The sequence below is a fragment of the Rhea americana genome, unplaced genomic scaffold (genome assembly GCF_003343005.1).
Source record: "Rhea americana isolate MKP2758 unplaced genomic scaffold, rheAme1 scaffold_78, whole genome shotgun sequence".
In the NCBI taxonomy this organism is placed as follows: Eukaryota; Metazoa; Chordata; class Aves; order Rheiformes; family Rheidae; genus Rhea; species Rhea americana.
Window position 1 is genome coordinate 472,334 of NW_028186956.1, and position 20,100 is coordinate 492,433.

Sequence of the window (20,100 nt, forward strand, 5' to 3'; positions counted from 1 at the left end):
GGGGATTTTTTGCAAGTTTAAAGCCTGAATGTATAGTGATATTATACTCTATTAATAGTGTGCTAAAAAACCATAATTTCTAGCCTGAGAAATAATTTTACATTTTGAACTTCTGAAATACTTAAAAAAAAAAATGCAGTAACTGTGTATACATATGTATATATTTAGTTAGTTAGTACTTCTAATATTCATAGTATGCCAACTCTGTCATTTCTAGATCTATGATAAAGAAAGCAAAATGGTGATACTTAACATCTTGGATCCTTGCTATGAGTTGTGTTGATGGTAGGGGAATCTTACCAGAATAACCATTTGCTGATAATCTTTGGCAAAGTCTATAAAGTTTAACTCACTTCATTAAACTCAAACCAGTCAAAGACCTCTTTCTATAAGGAATAAACAGGTCAGGAAAATTTTGATTATCAACTGTGCTTGATATCAAGTGGTTAGACTCCATGTACCTTCTATCTTATACTGGATATCATACAGAGCCAATCTCCGTGATACTTAGATATCAATTAGAATATTGTGCTAAAGCCTGTCAAAAGACATTAGCTTGAAATATTAATTTCCTTGCAGTTCTTTTCATGTCTGCTTTCTACATAGAAAAACAAGCAATCGAAGGTATATAGTTCCAACCTACACATTATTTTTATGTTTGAAATATTATCCTCACATTCTAAAAGGTGAGCACTTGTATTTAGATGTAAGGAGATTTCTAGTAGTTCTTAGACTCTGTGCTAGGATAATGAACAATCCAAACACTATGCTTGGAGAAGCCCATGACCTGAAGACATTAACCCTAGCCTTGAACAGAAACAGCACCATCTTTAGTAAGGAGCTGAGGCCRTAAACATGCTGTAAGCATCCCAGCCACTCTCCTTCACTATCGTGCTGTTTCTGCCTTAGAACCTTCTCTTCTATTATACTGACAAAAGTGCAAAGCAACCTGGCAAAAAGGGGAAAAAAAAGGGGGGGAAAAAGAAAGAAAAAAAGAGGAAAAAAAGGGGAGAAAAAAGGAAAAAATGGGAAGGGAAGGGAAAGGAAAGGAAGGGAAGGGAAGGAAAAAGGGGGGAGGAGGTTTCTGTTGTTTGCTCAATTCATAAATACAAATTCTCAATTAATAGGTTCAAACAGCAAGAGAGTTGACTACAGGCAATAAATGCGACAGTGATAGAGAAGGAAAAGTCAGTCTAAACTGTCATGGTACTACTGGCGAGAATAATTAAATAAATAAATAAATAAATAAACTAGATCTTTAAGAGGATTGCAGAAGAGTAAGGTAGAAATTTGAGGGGGTGAAAAGAGGCCTGCTTACAATTCATATGCCAGTTAGGGCAAAAAACACAGAATTTTTTAATGTAAAACAATTTTCTGGTGAGAGAAAGAGCTCTTCAGAGTGAAATACTTTCATTACAGATGAATTATGTGACCTGTTTACTGGATCAGGTCCTGTTTCCACAGAGATGGTACTGTAAATCCAAATAGATTGGATTGCCATAATCTTGATAATAGATCATATTTTGTTTTAAGATTGCCTTTTCACAAAGCCTGCTTGGTCTCTATTTGATTCTTGCTTCAAATAGTTCAGCATCTGGTTTGACATCAATATATGAAAAACATCTATTGATAAGATCTGCAGTTAAATATACCCTCTTCTGCTGTGAGTATGAACCAATTGTTCCTCTATGAGACATCGCTTATTCAAAATTTGTATTATCCTCTGTTCATCAGAGGAAGATAATACTAGACGTTTCAGAGAATTTGACCAGCTTGGAATTTTTCAACCTTCAAACAACTCAGAGCTGTTCAAGGTATTCTTCTTTTAAGCTAATTGCAATTTTAAGCAACAGTTCTGTTCCATTTATTCATTTTAAATATTATTGTATGTATTCTGTAAAACTTGCTGTATATCAAGCAGAAAATAGTAAGACATCCTGAAAGTCAAATTCAGAAGACATAAGATCATTTACCTATTCCCTGTTGGCATTTTATCTCTTTTCTTTCAGAGAAAGCATGTAAATAGTTCATATATTTGTTTTAATTTTACCTAATTTCTCTTGACATTATTTCTCTTTCATCAATGTGTAAAGTTAACACAGTAGACTTAGTTACTCTGTATGTATTGTTTATTTTCTTGTTTACCTAAGAAAGTTTTAAACCTTATATTTATTTATTGGGAAAGTTATACTTTCTACCCAGTGTTTTTTTTTTTCCTCATGCTACTATCCAAGCACTCTTTCTTAGACAACCATTCTGACCTCTTCCCAGAGCGTGTGATTTCTGTGACTTTCTTAAGACACCATAATACTGCTCCAATATACTGTCCTTGCTTTTATACTTTGTTACTGCACAACTCTGGGGGTGAAATAGTACCCCCAGTATAATATAATAATATTTATATTAGTATAGTATTTATATTAGATAGTATAATAATATCAACAACATACATTTTGAATCGTACTTCAGTTAAGGCTGAGGAGGTCACAAAAGTAATTTAAAGTAGAATGAGAGGATAAATGTGCAGAATTTACCTTCATGGCTGAAAGTTGGCAACAACTGAAAAACTCAAGACTAAAATATTTTTAGTGCTTTTTTGTACATCCATTTTTTTGTAGGAAAACTGTAAGAACATGGAGTAAGTTCAGGCTATCTCGCTACACTAATTTTCAGCAGTCATTTGAATATTTTCTGCTCAGCTTTTTTTAACAAGGTAGTAGTGGAATTGTGATGCACTGAATGAAGTTTCAGTACATAGTAACTGAGAACATCTTTGTATTTTGTAAATACTTTGCATATGAAAATGTGCTTCCGTTCATTGCAGTGGTTTATGATGTCCTTCGTGAAAGCAGTTATAAATATTTCTGGAGACTGGGACACTGATTTCAGAGCTGTTTTTTAACTCTGAACTTCTAGAAGACCAATACTTTCTTCAAAAAACAGATACTTTTTTCAAAAAGACAGAATACTTTCTTTAAAATTAACCCTTGCTGTTCAAAGCATAATAGGCACACACACTCACACAAAAGGTCATATAGACTTTAACAACCTTTGAGAAAATGAACACGCAAACAAACAAAATATATATAAATTAATTTTATTTTAGAATTGCTGAATTATAAGACTTCTTCTAGTGAAAGCACTTTCAAAAAAATGGACATCTGAAAAATCAAAAATGTGCTGTATAGGCAGGATATAGAAGTATAGTAGTGTATTGAAGGGAGATGAGAGTCAACCTATCATTAAAGTAGCTGCCTATGTTATCCTGTACCAATTATGGAAACTTCCTAGTCAAAGTAGAATTTACCTAAATTGGCAAAATTACCTAATTGGCAAAAAGAAACAAACAATCAATTATTTATTGTTAGGACAAAAATTGAAATTTAGGCTGGTGTTGTATCTGACCCTTCCCTGTTTTCTTTCACTTCAGCTCTCATCTTCTTTTTATTTTTCTGAATAGATTTCAGCATCCTGTTCTCTCATATCCCATTTATCACCTATTTACAAGAACTGTGCAAGAATCTATAATAGGACCCAAACCACAGGGAACTGTAGAAGATAGCCAGCATGACAAGAAATGTAAATCTAGCAATAAAATCTAAAAGCATGATGAGCAGTGGAATTCCACCCAGGGAGAAATATAGGTATCAATCTGCTCTTGAATTAAATGTGCAGGGAAAATTTTCAGGTTCAACACCTTGCTGAAAGATGGCACTAGAATTAAAATGTACAAAAAGAATGAAATAAAGCAACATAAAATAAAATAAAGCTGTAGTTGCAATTCCCATCTGGGCTGTTCATTTCACACTTGCAGGATTAAAATGAATAACTGATGTACTCAGGAATCTCATGAAAAAGAACTGCAGAATTCATTAATCTAGGGAATTAAATTATATAGCATTGGTTCTGTAAGATGTTGAAGTTATAGGTTGAGGCAATGATTAAAAGATCTTTTCTATCCATTTACTAATGCAAAGTTCCAACAAGATGTTTATGATATCTATATTTACTAGTGTTATTTAAGAAAGTTATGGTACAGCAGGCCTGGCTGATGATTCTAATCTGTCCAATTGCTAAATGTTGCATAAGGCAGAAAGTAAGGGGAAAGAGGGTAAAATCAAGCGGACTGAGAAAAATGTCTGTAATCTGTTAGTGGGTGATCTCAATTCAATTTACAGTAAAAGATTTTCAGATTGAGATCAAGAAGTTGAGAAGCTGAGTCTTTTCTGAACTCAGTAAATATATCTTTTTTATTATTATTTAGTTTTGACATATCCCATCTTGATACTACCTAGTGTAACAGGTGTCTATGTCACACTCTTGTTTTAATGCAATAGAATGCAGTACCCCTTAATAAATCACACTGTGACATAATGATATGATTTATAAGACATACTTTAAGAGACTTTTCATAGTCTTGCTCCACAACCTGTTATCTGAGCAGCATCCCTAAAATTTATATGCATGAACATGGAAAAAATGACAATAGACTACAGGCCAGTTGTTTTCACTGTATTGCAAAAGTGCACTGTCCTCTGTTACTGTGAATCTAYGCTATTTTAATGGAGCTTAAGAAACCATTTAAGGATACTTCTTCAAAATAAACCATCCATAAATAACATAATGCCTAACCTGTCTTGACCTGGAAAGCACTACTGTTACCAAACCATGGTTTCTTGTCCCTTTTCATTCCCCTTGACTTTTTGACTGGCTTACTGTCACACAACTACCTTTGAAACGGCATGGGGCAATCGAGCCCATTTTTCACTATTAAGGAATTGACACCTATTTATTAAATATATATATAATCCATTAGCAGTGGACTTTCTGGACATAAATAATTTAAAACCATTACTGTCTGCAGGATATGAGTTCTGGCTTATATRAACTGGTGAATTAAGTCTTTGTCCAACCAGTTACTATGGCAACTTTACGGACTGCCCAGTTCAGCTGGCTTGTAATGAATTAAATAGTCAGAAACCCTGAGAGACTCCTAAAAGAAAGAGAATTATGCAGAAGAAATTAGCTTTAAAGGAGAAAGATATCCATAGAATCCTATTTCGATAATCTCTGTTGTACAAACTTTTTTCGTGGGCAGTTTTAAACAACCTGATTTAGTCAGCCATTGCATCTTTGAGGGCTCATGCATGAGCATATGTCTAAATGCACTGAAGGTATTCACCCAGCTGTGCAAAAACCAGAGAATACTATCAGGTTTGAGGAAGGCTAAATGAGGAATGAAAATGACTCCAATGCAGACACATTGGTGGCCAAATCTAAGGCCAAGATGTGTATTGAAAAGGAGCCATTCAAATCAAAGGACTTTAAAACAGGCCTTCTTCACTGCAAATTTTCATAAACCATGGTGAAGGGATGAACTYTGAAAGAATTACAGAAAGTCATCTGCATCAGTTTGTCCAAAAAATTTATATACACACACACACACAAACACACATACATATATACATACATACATGCATATATATATACATATGTATATATCCACGTAGAGGGTTATGACTATCATTTTAATCAGCCCAGGGAATACTAATGGATAGTATAGAATTACGTAACTGCCTCCTACAATCTGGTCTCAGTTGGAAGCACTTTAACTCCATCCAAGCCATCGTATAAAGTCCACACCCATCACTGTGTTGAATRGACAGCAATGTTCATGGAGGCATATCTTCAAAACCAGAAGCAAAAACCAGACAGACTTTCCCAAATCACAGTGACATTAAGCTGTTTCAGAGCACTTTCAACTTGACTTTAATTGTTATGAATAGATTTTCTACCAATTAATATCTGTAATAACCACATTTAGAAATTATATTTGACTTCCTATGAAAGTTTTTGCCTATCTCCAAACACAGGATTTTTCATTTGAAGTGTTACTCATATTTACTGTTCTATTCWGAGATTTTCTTAAAATATTACTTCCCAGCATAAATAGTCCTGTTGCTCTCACATATATACTATTTAAAGGATTGAGGGAAGGGAGATAGGATCCATGCTTTTTTTCCACTGCTCTTCTCCATGAGTTGCTAGCTGAAGTTACAGTGACATATAAAACTTACTAATATAGATGGAAATAAAATTGACTGAAATGCTCGTGACAGAAATACTCCTGTTCATATTTTGCCTACTGAATACCATGTTGGTCTAATTTTTACAAGCAGGTCTGCAAAGACCAGCATGCTTCGATAATAATATTATTTAACTGCTTCTATTTAGGAAAATAAATACAAATAAAGAAGTCAGCTACAGAAAATCAATTTTATTGGTAATATACTTTCAAGTTTTATTTAATCCCTTTTTATTTCCTTTATCTTGCTACTTTTATTCTTTATTTATTCAAGAAATTGATATTTTGCTATTATACATTTTGTGGTATTATTGAAAAAAAAAGGAGTTGTTAGCTATTCAATCATACAGCATCTGTGGATAAGCTTACGATTTGCTAAAGCCTCATGTTCTTTCCATTGTTCCACTCCTAAACTTTCTGTCACCTGCTTTTCAACACATTACTTCATGGATCTTTGAAATGTTCTGGAATTACTTGTGTTATCCATATTTTCTGCTCCTCTTTTAGCTGCAAAATTTCTTTTGGTAGTGGTGTTGTATCGCTTCCTTCGGAAGGTCTGATCATAGTAAATTTCCTTAATCTCTTCTCTTACTTCCTTTACTCAGTAGAAACTTTTTTTGATCGTGCAATGAACTGCACTAATGCCACTGCACTGACACCAGCCTTCACTGATTTTAATATTCTTTTGAAGTAACTGGGAGAATACTTAATATAGAGTKTTTTGCTACTTTTTACCAGACATGGTGCTCTTGCACTAAACTCCTGYAGTTCCTACAGACTACTGTTAAAAGGACAAAAATCACATTAGTAGTAATATTTCTGAATAACTTCAATTGAGCTAAATTGGATATACCTTCACATTTTAACTAACTGACTTTTAAAGCTGAGAAGAAAATTGAAAAATTCAGTAGAGCTGATTGATGGTTCGTGTAGCCCTGCTCTACAACAAGGTGCACAAGCAACGAGGTAATTCATCCTGTGAACCAATCTCAGGGACAAAACTGCTGCTGGCCTGCCACTCTACTGCTTTCCTTTCTAGGCCAGGTCTGACCCAGCGTTTAGCCTCTTTGTCAATCACATCGAGAAAGTCAAATTACCGTTATCTTACTTTTGTATTCTAAAAGCCAAGATCTTCTAGTCGCTCGTTTTTTCATGTCACTTACTACTCATTATGATTCCTACTATATTAAACCTCGTGTTCTGGCTCATGCTAGCCAGGATTTTTTTTTTTTTTTAGTAGGAACTCCTGTTTCTATCTCTCTCTGCTTGCTTTACAGCTTGAGAAGATTTTGGGGTGTCAGAAAAAGAAGGTAATGAAGTTTAAAAATGTTGAGTTTGATTAAGCGTTTTAATGCTCTGGTAATACRTAAGGGACTGAGGATATCTGCTCAGTTTGAAACATAAAAGCTACGGCTACAAAGTTATAGTTACTATTGAAATAGGCAAAATTACCCTCTGAATGACTCATGGGGACTCTGGCTCAACAATAGAATGCGGAACCATTTACTTTTTACAATAACATTCTGTGAAGTAAAATATCAAAAAAAAAAAATCTGTACAAAGATGTATGACTGAAAGATACCATTAAAAAGAGAAGTGACAGACAGATTAAAGAGGCAATAACAACACATCAAGATGGAGAGTTTTTTTAAAAAATAATAACTTGGATAAAATTGCAATAATCTATTATTGCAGATGAGTTACCATCGTGGAGACAGGACTAACTGGTGAACAGGTAGATAGCCAGTCTTAAGTCTAAACAGACAAACAGGTTTTAAATGAATGACAAAAAGTGGAGAGGGAGCTTCTGTGCCTTCATGAGTGAGAAGGGAGAATTTGGCTAGGCAGAAGAAGAGGGAGAATTTTGTTTTACTAAGCAAGCTAAAATTTGGTGCAAAAGGGAAGGAATGAATGAGAGGTTGAAGAAATAGAATAAAAAACAAGGAGAAATAACAAAATATTTCCCATCTTCAAGAATAGCTGTAAGAAGACAATCCTTTTCTACAAAGAGCATTAGACCATAACTATTAAGTAATCTTAATAATATTAAACATATTTTGGGGACCATATTTGAAGTCTTTGGTAATATTGAAATTTGAATCTAATTGTCTGCTASTCTCACCTCTTTTTTGCAACTTTTCATTTGAAGATTGAACAGAATTTAAGGACATAAGATAAATGTGCTAATGGAAGGCAGCATTTTACCAGAAGTAGATGCAGGWGTACAAAGCAGAGCTAAGAACTTTTCAAAGAGTGGCTATTTCCAATCCAGATATAATATAGCGCAAAAATCACCAACAACACAGTCCAGTCGGAACAATGAATTTTAGAAAGGTAACTTTCAGTGTAAATAATAATGATGTTCCTGACTTTCTGATTAATGGGTTTTTAGGCAAAAGGGAATCTATAATTTATAAGAACATCCCAAGATATTCAATTATAGGTAACAACTGAACTATGTTGAATGATAATGGAAGCATCAATGATATTTTTCCCCTGATTTTACAAGTATAGGTATATTTCATGTCCCAAYCATCTAACAAGCTGATAGAGGAAAGTGGGACTCCATTTTATGGAAAACTACATAGTCCTTTCATACATGTAATGGACAAAAGTGAAGCTCTGAGATACATAGGGACAAGAGGCAACTTAACTACAAAGAGCATTAAAGTTAAGGTCCTGGATAGGATGTAACTGAGTTCTTTGGATATTCTTTTTTTTTTAATAATATCAGAGGCACTTGGAGTAGAAGTTTACTCATCTCCAGACTCTACCCTTTAAAGATTTTAAAAGTTTTATAGTCTAGACTTTTTAAAGGAGGGGATGTCAATAACTAGAAAAGGCATTCTATTTTCAGAATAAAAGTTTTGTGAATCTCCTTTCCCCTCCCTCTAAAAAAGSCTGAAAACCTCCATATACTTTATAAATCTTCTGATGTTTTTTGGACTATACCAGGAATATTTTATTGCACGCCTCTAAACAAAATAGWAAAGGAAAGAAATCTAGTTTGAAGATCTTTGACATGAATGAATGAAATTAATTATGTAATACCATTTACCTGGCCTAATACTGTGTCCTTATCAAGTTCTGAGTATCTCAGTTCTGAAAAATRTCTAGAAAGTTGAATGAAACTGAGAATGAAAATGAGAAGAACTTCATTGGATTGATACATCTTTGGTAAGTAAAGGTRTGAAAAGCTTTTAACATAATTGATAGTAAGAGAGAAGAAAGATGGTGAGATGTGTTCCCAGCGGTGGAGCAGAACAGTGAAAGAATAATTGAGGGAGACCTAAAGACGGAGGTAAGCCTCCGATCAGCGAGGGCTAAGTGGGAGAGAAATTGATATTACTCGATTGTGGAAGATAATGGAAGAYTCTCCAGCTGAGAACTGGACTAAGATAGAGAATAAAAACTAAAAAACAGTATTAACTTTTTAGCAAGTTTGACAGGTGTGCCTGTTCAATCTCTAATTATCACTATTCTGAAAACACTCTTCATTTTGTTTTTTTCCTACCAAGAGGCAAGCAGATTCTATTTGTTCCTGTCTCATGTTGTTTGCAATCTTTCTGAGGGATGATGCATTCTTTCAGCAATTTTCCAATTGACATGCACCGTGCTGGTGCACTGAGCAGAAGGGATTGGTGCTAAACAGTAGGGTTTTTGTTTTTCATATAAACTTGCAAGTGCTATTTTCTGTTCATGAATCTAAATTGTATCTTGAAACTCTGTTAACTCCTGGTAAGTTTGCTCAGCAACAAGCAACAACTACTCAAATCTGATTTCAGTCAGGTTTACTACTTGTATAGCCTGGCTGACATCATTTAAAGATGTGTCTGGTTTATCTCATTATATGTGGAGAATTGACTACAAAATCAAAACTATAAATTTAACAGGCAAATATAACAAAAACATAAGCAAATTTAAAAGTTGAAACTATTCTTTAACATTGGCTGTCTAATGTTTGGAGAAGTTGAATCTTTTTTAAAATGATGGTAAAGGTGAAGCCGCYGTTCTATTAGTCTTAATGTATGCACGGAGTAATTATGAATGAAAGCAAAAAAAGAAAGGGAATCCTAAAGAGAATTTTGGAGTATTTCATGAAGCGCTTTCCTGAAAATCATCTGGCAAACAGATTCAAGTGTGAATCACAGAATGTGGTCCTTTACATCATTATGCTGACAAGTGGTTGTACAGTACTGAGTGATATCCTGTGGAGTTGAAAATGTTCCAGTGGGATTTGCCCAGTGAATCAAACATCTTGTAATTGGACTTGCTATTTTTCTCAAAAAAAAAAAAAAAAAAAAAAAAAAAAAAAAAAAAAAAAGCCAGAATGCAAGTATTTTTGCTTTTATTGTGTATGTGTGTTAGTCTTTTCAATTGGTAAAATATTTATGGTAAAAGATATGCTTTTATTCAGGAGTTTTGTAATTATAACTATCTTAAAAATAAATAATAGTCATACTTAAGGAAAGCTACAGTTAAAACTAAGCATTCACCTAYTCTTAAATAGTGTAGTGCACCACAGCTACTGGCATAACTGAATCTTTTAGCATCTTAGCATCTATTAACTAAACTAATTTCTTGGTCTAAATAAAATTACTGAAACTGTTCAATGAGTGCCAAAAATGAACACAATTTCTCATAATGTTTAGCTCTCAGGTAGGCATGTCATTTCTTTTTTCGCCTGGAAACATCTGGACTAAAGTAGGATGTAATTRTGTGGCAGAATACGAAAAAGAACCAATCATTCAATTATTGTGTTTAGAAACACTGTTCAGCCAACAGCTGAGTCAACTATATTAAATTTCTGATCCAGGTATTAACATCTACTGTTTAAAACTGTGTAATCCAAAGGAACTTTAGGTGTATCTACACACAAAATCTTTAATACTTGCTTCCTTTTCATAATTATCAAAATTAGGTTCAATTCTAGAATATTTTTCTATTTAAGTTTAAACAACCTATTACAAATCAGCAGTATTGGCAATATCATTATATGGCTTGTTACAAGCAAAACTAACATTGTCTTATTTTTTTCCAACTTCGTTTTTCTTTTGCAATAAAATGCAGTAGGGATATCAATGTCTTTTGTCTATGAAACAGTTAACCAAATAATTTCARTTCTTCAGTTAACAACACATAGAGAAGCTACGGTTCCCACACCTACCTGGAAGAAATCCTAAAGGATTAATTATGTTCAGAGACTCTGCTGAAACTCCAGTGTGACAACTTAGTGATATCTTCAGGAGCCTTTGGGGAATTTCAGTAGACTCCAAAAGAATCCTTTAGTTTTTCTTTATCACTTTTCGATGTTCCAGATTTAACTTTAATACTTTCTTGGTTCCAGCTGAAAAACAGTAACAAAAGAACTTACAGGGAAAGATCACACAAATATCAGATCCTCTTAGTTCCACCCACATACAATGCTTGTTTGAACCAACTTTCCCAAAGGACACTGCCACGGAAATAAAATAATCTCACGGAGTCCCATCTACCAGAAGTTTATCCCTCCCTGCAGAACTCTATCCTGTTGATGAGAGTGGTGTGGTTGACACTTTCTTTCCCCTCAGTGATTTTGTAGACTAGTACAGCAGTCTCTGCCAGGTTTCCTGTTTCTAAAGGATCTCCAAGGATTTGTAATTGGAAGATGTGAGTGTCCTTCTCCACAGAGCCACTGAAGTGGTTGAAGCTGCATTTTCAGCTTGATGTAATATGATTGATAGTAGCAAGTGAAATAATAGTTTTACCTTTCTCAAATTATGAGAAACTTTATTCAAAGATCCAGGAAACTGCAGATCAGCAACCAATTGCTTGGTTCTAAAAATTCTGCTGGAGTAGGTCTGAAAAAGACAAGAGATTGGATGTCTCACCTTTTATGCCTACAGACATTATGAAATAGGTGTAGTGCAACCAGTTAGATACGGCAAAGCTCTGAAAGCTATGTGAGCACCGATGGTTATCAGTTTTAATTCAGAAAAGTGTTTACTGCATTTCTCCATGTTGGTTTATTCATGTCTTTTGGCGATTAATACAATTCTACTGAGGAAATGATAACAGCCAAAGGTATACTGTGGGCTGAGGTTGTAAAATACAAAATATGGCACTCTATCCTCTACACTATTTCCTTTGGCTTGTGTGTTGAACAGGATCAACTTTTCCACTTGTTTTTTCCAGTCTCTGGAAGAAATCTCACACTTCAGTTTTGACCCTTTTCCTCCCATTTAAAACATAGAGTCTACTTTTCCCTATAGGTCTTATATCTTTTTAATATCAGATATAGTTTTGAGAACTAAATATCACATCACAATTTGGTACTTGAAAAGATGTCTGGAATCTCTAGTATGGACTGACAACTGTTTGATACGCTTTGAAGACTCTGATTATTGTCATCTGAAATGGGATCTGTGCTTTTCTACATTGCCACAGACTTTCTAGTAAAACATTGGAGTTAGATGATATACTTTAATATACTGTTTGATAAGATAATCAGTAAACAATTACAAAACAATTGGAATGACAGGATTTCTAGTCAATCAGCTCTACATTGATTTATATCCACAGACTTAAAGGCACTAGTCAACTAATAAATGCATTTATCTAAAGCTATTTTCTCCATGTATAACTGTCACATAATTACTCTAGCAGTTTTGTATAATAGTTTGAAGGCCTTCCCTACGCCTATAGCATATTTACAGAAAGGAGAAAATAATGCGGTGATTAGAATTAAGTGAAGTTTATGCCACATTCATAACATCTAAGTAACTGCTCTCTATATAAGTGAAGAGCTAGGTGATGAGTAGAGACACATGCAACCATACTGTGTTGATAAGCACTACCAGTCAATATGATTTGGTCAAATGTCACATCAAGTTGTCCTTTAAAGAAGACACTTCTCAAGGTTAAGCAATAGCTTTTCATCAGCTATTCATGCAACACACTAGAAAGTCTATTGTCGATATAGCCCTAATTAACTGACTGAAGATATTTCTATATTTTACATGCTAGTTCTGGTAGGCATAGTAGAGCTGAATTCAGCACRCTTTTTAGGCATACCGTTCCAAAGTTATCAAAGGAAAAAAAAAAGTATGTAAAAGACCAGAAAGTCAAAGAGACTAAATTAAAATATTCAGATCCTGTACAAATAATAGTTAAGATGAAAAAAAAATTATTAAACGCTAAACTAATAATAAAGAAAAAAAAATCAGGCAGATAAACATAAGCTAAAGACCATTATAGAAAATGTAATCTGAGCTACAGCAGTGAGGTTATGAAATTTACAGATTCACACACACACAAAAAAACCCCTATATTTCCGTGACATACGCCAACAGTGGAATTTAGTAAAAAATGAAGTATAAACAATAAAATAAATCATTGCAAATTTTTTAGATATTTCCTCCCAGTATTGCTTTTAACCAGCCTAAAGAAATATTACTGYTACAGCATTGATGTTTTGCTGTTCTACTCTGAAAAGATAATTATCAGAGGAGCCAGAAGAAGAATCCAGCATAGTTAGAGCTAACTATACCATATTTATTTCTCAGGAAGTAGTACACCTTTTTCTGTTGCCTCTTAATAGTATTTGTGAAATTCATGAAAAATAGAAGATTTACCTAAGATTTACCTTTGCACTGACTGCAAAATTCAAAAGCAATGAAAATGGTAATGGTTTCTAACATATCAAATCTGTAGTAATTATTATCTGTTTGCCTTCTCTATGAAATTCAGTGATCATCAGAAATATCAAGAATAGGATTAAGTCTACTACTTGGCATACACTAAAAGATTTTATCATTATTCCACATAGTTTGAAAAAAAAAAGTATTTAATATTTTTAAGTATCAAGATAATAATAATTAATTAGACAAGTTGATCTATATTTGATTGATTTCTTGCAAAATATAAATGTAATATAGCATAAGTGTCAGCTAGATTGTGTGCAGCCTAAACTGTGGACAGTGAGAATGAGTTCAAATACAATGTTTTCTGGAAAGGAGGTAAACACATTATAATACACTAGGTTATCAGTAATTAACCATATAAAATACAAGTAGGACAAAAGTTGTGGTATAGAAGACAAACTACCAATAAACAAATGTAGAGTTGAAATTATAAAGATTTCTATCAAATTTTTATAACATAGTAATCTGTAGGTGTTGGTTAGAAATAATCTTTCTTCTTTATTCTCCAAAGTGAAAATTAAAGATAACTGTGTACATGGGAGATAAATTTCATTACAATCATAGCAAGACCAACACAAAGAACTTATAACTGAAACAAGATCATGTTATGCTTAAACATAAGAACTGAAAATGGGTATTAATGAATTGGATTGGCTCACATGAATTGTTCCACTTTTTATTTTGTTTTTATTTCCTTGATGTTTTTAAAATAAGCAAAGCCAACACCAAATTTCATGAAAAGAATGTATTTCAGTCCGACATTTTTGGTTTTGCTCAGGACTTGCAGAGACAGAGTGTGCTATTTTTCTCAGAAGTCACTTTTTTCAAAATCCAGCAGTGAAACAGGATGAAGTACATATACAGGATATTCTTAACAGTGTCTAGTAAAGGAGTACCTATGACTTTCTCTGCTACCTGTATTCCATTCTTTCGTTACCCTCTAATTAGAAGGCCCTACTTCTAATCAAGTTATTTTCTTTTTTACAAAATTAAGCCACTTTGTTCTTATTCTTCACCCAATATGCAACATAATTTATCCCCATCTTATTTATATATATATATATATATATATATATATATATATATAAATATTTTAGAAGGTTCTTGTCTTGTTCAGCCTTAGTCCCTCTACTCCCCAATGCACAAATTACTTCAATATTTTCCAGAGGCTGTATTTTTTAAACTTACTTTTCTTGTTATTCTTGCAATGCTAGACAGTAACAGATATTATTTTATAAAGTAATTCTATTTTCATAATTTGTAATTAACTATTGTTATAATAAAGGGAATTCAAAGCCATGTAAAACTAATAAGGTACTGAAAACTAATCTCCTGTTTCAAACAGTAAAAGCATTTGATTTGGAGACAGTTCCGGAACACACATAGCAAAATACTCTGTGACTTTATGCCAGGAAGGTAAATCTGTACCKAGCCTATAGGAAATTCATGATTTTCATTAGGTATAAAGGGAAGACATTGCTTTAAAAGATTTAGCCTACTTATTGCAACTAAAATTGATATTCTCATTGCTCTTTTCTGTGTATCAGTCTTTATTAAACCAATGCAAACCAATGCAAGTGACACATAAAGTGGACTTTCTGAAGACTAGGACAGGAGCAGAACAATGATCCCAATTTCTCTCATTCCCTTTGGGAAATTATTAGTGATAGTTCAATTGCTCATCTCTGAAAATACATTTGTCTTTTTTAATGAGAGATTATTCTACTAAGAATTTATCTATTTGTTCACATTACTATATCACCTAAAAGCTCTGTGCTTTTACTAAGCCTCCTTTCTGCTCCATATTATAATTATAAGAGAGAGTACAAGGTCATTTCAGTTATAAAGAGCTTACAAATTAAGCATAAAACAATAGACAGCTAATGGATAGGGAAAGGCAGAAGTGTACAGCTGAACAATGAGACAGTACTAGTCGGTGCTCTCAGCACAGAATCACCTTATTTTTATTTATTTATTTATTTTTTTTAAGTAGGTAACACCAAAAAAGATAAGAAATAGATCAGGGGACAAGATATTAGTTTCTGGATGTTACTTCTGAGATTAAATTACAGTTGGGGGAAGAGTAGGAAGGTGATTGTTTTGCAACTGAACAATTGGGTATATAGAAAATGGCAATATGTTCTCACCACAGCCTAGAGGCAGGTTTTTAACGCCAAATGGGTAGAAAGATGCTGGAAGGAAATATGCTTTGAAGGTTCTTGAAATTAAAGGCAAATGGAGTATGTCTGATGTAGTAAAGAGGAAAACAGAGAGACATACAACAACTTTTTCTATGATAATTTGCTAAAAATCTATATTTTTAAGCAAAAGGCATTTTATACAAATAATACAATATGTGACATCTCAAAATCTGAAAACGTTTATCCTCCCCCACTATTTTACAGATGTGATTCCTGAATATACATATATCATAAGATATTAGTACAGTTTAGGAAGAGATGGCACTGAAATGGGCCAAATATTAATCGGTGTTTCTAGGCTCTCCGTCATTGATGCCTAACTGCTGAGTGCATCGCCAGAAGGTGGGCAACAGCAGTCTAGCAATATTCTACACCTTTATTACACTGATATATATACACACAGAGCGTGTCAGATGAATTTGCTAACGACTCTCTATTTGCAATCCAGTCCACATGAAATACTAGTCTGCAAGAATACTTTGTTGAACTAAGTAAGCAGCGTCAGAACAAATGCTTGGAAAACAACCTAAAGGTGAGCCAGCAGCATTTGCTATGGCCCAGGCTGAACACCTGGCTCCTCATTTAAATAGTGATTGAAACAATTTTCTTTACAATTCCCCTGAAAGGTCTCTTTGACTATTGAACTACTACTTTTCTTTTGAGTGGTCTATCTTTTGCTATGTACTGCAGTAAAAACAAAACTTATTTTCAAGAGCAGATTCTGTGCAATGCTTAGAATGAAATGTACTCTTTGTACAGAGACACATTTCAAGACCTTGAGGCCTTTTAAGACTCATTTAGGCTTTATTTGAGACCCAGGCTGAGCCTTTGTGGGCCTCGTCTTCCATGCCACAAATATTGTTATTGTAGCTTTAGGGAGATAAGCAATCTTCCACATAAAGCTGGAGCAAAAGAGTACCTAACTCCCATTCAAATCTTCTCTTGTAATATCATAGCCTTAAAGTTGAAAAATAGAAACTTAAGAAATTGGAATCAGGAGTCTAAGACCTGCAGCTCTTTATGCTTTGCTATTAGAACCCCTCTATATTGTTTTCAACAGAAATATGTATGTAAATTTTAACAGAATAATATTTAGAACCATTTATAATTCCTGGAAGGAAGGAAAGATATGTATAYGTTTCATCTCTATTATTTTAAGCAAATATGATATTTCTCTTTGCATAAGGAAAGATATTTTTATAGAATTAGCATTTCAGTCATCATCTTAACAGTTACCTTAATTATATGTTATCYGTGATAGGTAAAAAAGCTTACGGATTTTTCAGGCCCAAAATAAATACAGCCAAATATTTTTTTCCAATGTATTGTACAAAATGACTAATGTGGAATAAATTCGTAAACCAGACTTTGTTCCTACAAAGGAATTGTTGTTCTTCAAGTAAGGTTTTAAGAATCAAAGAGTGTGTGGTATGGAATTTCAAAATTCTCCRCTTCACCCCATAAAACATGGCCATTCTCAACCAAACATTGCACCTTATTTAAAATTGGGAGTTTTGTTAGTTTTGCCAAAAATCGCGGACATCAATAGCATATAGTTTGTGAAAAGCCTAAAAGCCTTGGTTTTCTGAAAGAACGCTTTCTGACAATGAAACTAGCTTCTGGACCCTAGCACTGCCAGAATATATTTACCCCTTGTTTAATTCAAGACAAGAATGTCACAGGTGGTAGAACAGGACATGGCACTTGTTTTGTATTGACCAGGAAGGAGAGATGTGCACACTTTTGCTGCTTCTTCATGGCACACTAGCTCCTTTCACATTCTTGCAGGCATTTTACTGAGTTTGGTAAGAGAGAAAGAGAAGATTGGAAAAAAAAATGCACTCTTCTGTTTCGGCTGTCACTCATTAAGGCCACTAAGGCTAGTTGTTCACCCTGGAGGCAGTTCTGTGACTGAGACTTAAAATGAGCCCTGTCTAAGCAGAAACATACAATTATTCCAATCAAATTATTGCTGGGCTACACAATACAATTACCCAGCTTAATTTGGAAGATGAATTAATTGAAGGATGGTTTTCATTTTTTGCATAGAAAGCCCCTGTGTAGGATATTCATAAARGAAAGTTGAACACTTGACTTCTGTGCCACTGAGTCTCTAAAAGAATTTCTATTTTAATGAGAAACAGACTTTGTTCTAGCTCTTTCCTTTTAGGAATGGGAGGTTTTAACCTTACCCTGCAAATCAACCCTTATATTAGTATATAATCAATACATAAAAAAGGGAGGGCAGAAAAGGTACTTTGTTAAATATTTTTATTTTTATTTCTTCTCTTCTACAGATGAAAATTGATTGAAAGGAGGTTTCAGCATGAATTATTATACCTTGCTATCTTTTTTGCTGACACTGGTTCAGCTTTGGCCTTGCTCTCCAAGCTTGCAGAAACAAAGTACTAGTAGCACGGATCAGTCTTTCGCAGCAGTTCGAAGAGTGAAACGTGGCTGGGTGTGGGAGCCACTTTTTGCAACAGAGGAACAGACTCCGAGGACGCCTTTGTATGTTGGGCAGGTATGATGTCACAGCGCAAAGAGGTACAAGGTTTGATTTAGCGTGTTGAGTAACAACTTACTACCTTGCTTTGGAAGATCAAGCATCTCCAGTGATTGGAAAGTTCCAGGATAGGTTGGAGGAGGAGCTGAGGGAGCTGAAATCAGCCAGTACAACATTTGCCTTCTCCTGTAACCTCGTTAGAATGAGAGATCTCCAGAGGCTGAAGGTCGCGGCAGTGTCGAGGGCCTACACTCATCCAGTTCAACCATCAAGGAGGCACCAAATTCACTCTGTACTGAAAGTAAACCATACTCAGCAAATGCAGGCATCAAGTTTAAATTTTCCTTTTTGCTTTCTGAATGAAAGTTGAGGACTCATTCATCAACATCTGGCAATTTACTTGTGTTATTTTTGGCACTGCATCAAAGCAGCCATATCGAGTGCAGTGTAGTTTACAAACAGTATTTAGCATGATTTTCTATTACACTAAGTAGCAGCTGATTTACCCCTCATTAATTTTTAATGAAACAGATTAATACTAAATCCTTTTACCACTGTGAAGCTACAGGAGTCTGCATGGTTCATTAGATTAACGTAGCTTTAGCACAACGAGCAATTATTTTTCACTCTCCTTTAAAAATGCGCTTTTAAGATAATTTTCTTAAGGAGACTTTATCTTCCCTTTTTTCTCTCGCTCTGCTTATTATTATTATTATTTATTATTATTATTTATTTTTGTAATCTAGAGGTAATTGTAATCTTGAGATCTGGTTTCTTTTCTTTAAGGCACTTTCTAGATGAATGAACTGAAATAAGTTTAACTGCTAATTAACTAGCACTAAAATTTAATTGGGCCCAAAGGGTGAAGTGCTCAAAATTCATTAATTACTTTTTCACAGCCCCTCGAAGTAACTACTCTGGAAACATGATGTCTCACTTCTAAAAGAACAAGTGTAGACATATTCTTTTTTAATTATTATTACTTTTCCTGTAGCTGGAAAACACAGTTTCCTTCAAAAGAAACTTCATAAATGTCATGTATTTTCATACAGCTTTAGACCATGTTCATAATCTTGCCTTTCTGTTCCTGTAAATAAACTATCTGGAATTTTAGTTGAGGATTGTTAGCTTATTGCAGCCTAACTGTTTAAATCAGACATATTTACTTGATGTTGTCTACCAGGTTCTGCTTTCAGTAARTCTGTGAGCAAGCAAAGACCTTGGTAGTAAATAAGGCCCTGCAGGAAACTACGTCAATAAAAATACTATCATATTGGTAAAGGAAAATTAACTATGCCTAATTTAGACTTGAAAACTCTGAAATAATTCAGGTAGACCAAGAGCAAAATGAAAACAGTACCCTAACTGCATTCTGAATAAACTGTACAGCCGATGTGTATAGACAATCAGGCACTTTGAAAATATTCAAAAGATATGGGAATTGTTGCAAAGAAAAARTAAAATAATTTTTGAAACTTCAAAAACTATTCCAAAATAGTTTGAGTTTATCCAGCAGGGAAGTGTGCCGTTCACAGCTCACAGCTACTTCTTTCTGTCTCTGCGGCCTTGCATCCTACACTGACCTGCAGGGTCAGAAAGGGGCAGAGCTGGTAGGTAGTAACAATT

At 34.1% G+C, this 20,100-nt stretch overlaps 1 protein-coding gene across 3 annotated transcripts in view; it reads left to right on the top strand.

Annotated features, from left to right (window-relative positions):
• Nucleotides 1–20,100, top strand: part of CDH19 (cadherin 19) — a 62,399-nt gene that overhangs the window by 9,542 nt on the left and 32,757 nt on the right. For all 3 annotated transcript variants that reach the window (XM_085322477.1, XM_085322475.1, XM_085322476.1), the window contains exon 2: nucleotides 18,266–18,492. In XM_085322477.1, coding sequence (XP_085178603.1) covers nucleotides 18,295–18,492 — 198 coding nt within the window. In that variant the 5' untranslated portion in view covers nucleotides 18,266–18,294. The remainder of the gene's footprint in view (nucleotides 1–18,265; nucleotides 18,493–20,100) is intronic.